Below are 2,779 nucleotides of genomic sequence, written 5' to 3'. Positions count from 1 at the left end.
GAATCAAGGGTGGGGGAAAAAAAAAAAACAAAATATACAGGAAACAAGAAATGGAAAATTATTTGTGGATGATATCATGTATGTTGATGTGCTTGATTGAACCAATATACAGTGTATTCTGAATGGAAAAATCTCACTTTGTATGTTACAATGATGTATATAGTAAATTAATGTAAATAAATAAATTTAAATTAAAAAAAAATGGTGCCATTCCTATAGCATGTTGACAGTTACGTACTTACACTTAATACTTTACCCAGTGCACTTGGTATAGAATTAGACTTAATTTGCTTATTTATTTATATCTTCTTAAATCATTAGGTCATGCCCTGAAAAAATGTTAAATAACTTAGCCGGCCAAGTCAATGTTTATAAAAAGTTGCAAAAATCAATTGCTTCCATAGCATGTTTCCTTTTAGAATAGACCCCTTCCCAAAGATCACAGTAATATTAGATGAAAAACAAAATCCGAACACCTGTGCTCACCTGATCAGCCCTCGGTACATAATATATTCACACCATCTGTCCGGATCTGTGCTGTCGATGTCCTGATAAAGAGCAGAGAGGACTGTTTAAAGCATACAAGACAATGCTCTAGTTTGAACTGCCAACAACCATGTGCGCTACGGTGATAACTGCTTTGTGCGTGCTGTTCTCTCTTCCAGGCTCCCATGGATCCTGTAAGGTCCATGTTAGCCGTTCATTCTACAGGTATTTCTTGGGCACCTACTGTGTGCCTGTCCAGCTCCTACTTTAGATGCTGGTGGTCTGGGGTGGGAGGGAGGTAAGCGAGTATGATCCCTGGATGCCTGCAGCTTCCCACGGCCCTCCTCCCAGCATGCACTGGCAGCATAAACCTCAGTGAGCAGAATGAACACACTATAAAGCAGCACCTAGCTGGGGCTATATAGCTTACTGCAGTTATCAAATAGGTATGGCCATCCTGTGTAATTCCTGCTCACAACTACACCTCATGCTCACAGCTAGCAGGACCTCCCCGGTCCCGTCCCAGGCAGAGGGGTTCTCAGTCACTCCTGGCCGCCTGCTACTTAGCGTGAATTCCGGCATTCGGCAGGCCATCAGTCTGTTTGTAAAGCTGAACCACGGGAATGAACACATTCCAGAAGCAATTGTGAGACTGGTTGATGTAGAAAACCCAAGACCAGGGTTATTTTTATCAGAGAAGAACAGGAACACTTTTTCCCTGTAATGCTTTGGGAAGATAATGAATGTGGGCTTTTATAGAGAGAAAGAAAATTCTCCACTTTCTTCTTTTTAAAGACTCTCTAAATAAAAATATACCTGATTTTCTACCAATTCTGAGTTTTACTGTTAAAATTTCATTTAAAACATATTTCTAAATCATTTATGACTTATTTCTTAATTTGTGTTTTTAAGCTTGATGGTGAACACATGGATATTGTTCATTAACCTTTATCACTGCGTATAGTATACACATACATCTTTGTGTACATGGAAAATTTGTAACACGCTTTTTTTCTGAGAGATTTTTGCTATAGGGCATGTGTGCTTGCCAGAGAGAGAGAGAGAGAGAGGGAGAGAGGGAAAGCAAGAAATTATCCCCCGGGGGATGGTCACACACAATCCCTTCTCCTCTCAGGATTTTGGGCAGGCACGCACATGCACCTGGCACGAGTTTCAAGCCACAGAGTCCAGGGCTCAAACCCTGGGGAATCCAGCACATTAACCATTATACCACCTGCTGGACCCAGTAACACATTTTTAAAAAACAATTATTTTATTTAATTTTATTTATTCATTCATTTATTTTAATTTGATCAGGGAGAAAGAAAGTGAGAAAGCAAGCCACCAGATCTGGGACTTGAACTGGTCTATCATGTGAGAGTGTCTAGTGCTTTAACCACCACAACATCTGCTGGCCCCCCATAATAAATTTTTTTTAATTAAACTTAAAACTTCCAATTATTAAAAAAGGAAATAAATAAAAGAGGCACTGGCTGGGAAGAGATAAAAGTTTAGTTATTCACTGTATGTACGGGGAATAATGAGCTATGAATCTATCTAACTATCGTTACATTTCATTTGGTTTTGAAAAGATGCTGTCAAACTTTAAGACTGCAGAATTTAAATGCTCATTTCTTACAGAGAAAAAGCTGGTCATCCAAGCATTTATGATTAAAACGCTCTCCACATTACTAAACTTCCCAATTGAAAAAGCAGAGCCCACTGCTAATCTTGACTCGGCTTTTGAACATGATCATGGAAACCAAGAGAGGATTACATTAAAATCAAATCAAATTCCTCTTCCCGAGTGCCATGTATATCTCTTACACACACAAATGAACACATGCACGCACATACATGCACATGCACACAGTATGAGAATGGCTTTCCTTATTATGGTATGTTTTTCCTTAGACTTGGCAAATATCATCTCTTTGACTTCTTTTTTTGATACTTAGATGTATAAATGTCCATGCCTTTATATATTTATCTTATTTGATCTTGTACACACAACACATACGTGTAAGGCTAAGGGCTTTGCAGACATTAGCTGAGATTTAACGCTATGGGATAGTAGATATGACAATCACCACTCTACAGGTGTGGTAACTAGGCCCAGAAAGGCGAAGTAACTTCCCTAAGGTCCACAGCACACAAATCAGCCCCAATGAGGCCTACGTGGAGAGAGAGGCCAGCACCGAGGTCCCAGGGGCATGAGCGGGGCTAGCTCAGCCTCTCTGGCCACTGCCACAGCCCTGTCACAGGTGACACACAGGTGAGCCCCAGGAAGGCC

At 40.3% G+C, this 2,779-nt stretch overlaps 1 protein-coding gene across 1 annotated transcript in view; it reads right to left on the bottom strand.

Annotated features, from left to right (window-relative positions):
- The window catches only part of CWH43 (cell wall biogenesis 43 C-terminal homolog), a 74,217-nt gene that overhangs the window by 12,116 nt on the left and 59,322 nt on the right, over window positions 1–2,779 (bottom strand). The window contains exon 13 of the mRNA XM_006141468.1: window positions 487–548. Coding sequence (XP_006141530.1) covers window positions 487–548 — 62 coding nt within the window. The remainder of the gene's footprint in view (window positions 1–486; window positions 549–2,779) is intronic.

This window comes from Tupaia chinensis, unplaced genomic scaffold, assembly GCF_000334495.1.
Source record: "Tupaia chinensis unplaced genomic scaffold, TupChi_1.0 Scaffold000054_1, whole genome shotgun sequence".
NCBI classification, from domain to species: Eukaryota; Metazoa; Chordata; class Mammalia; order Scandentia; family Tupaiidae; genus Tupaia; species Tupaia belangeri.
The sequence above is the reverse complement of the archived record's forward strand: the minus strand, read 5'-3'. Positions and strand labels throughout refer to the sequence as shown.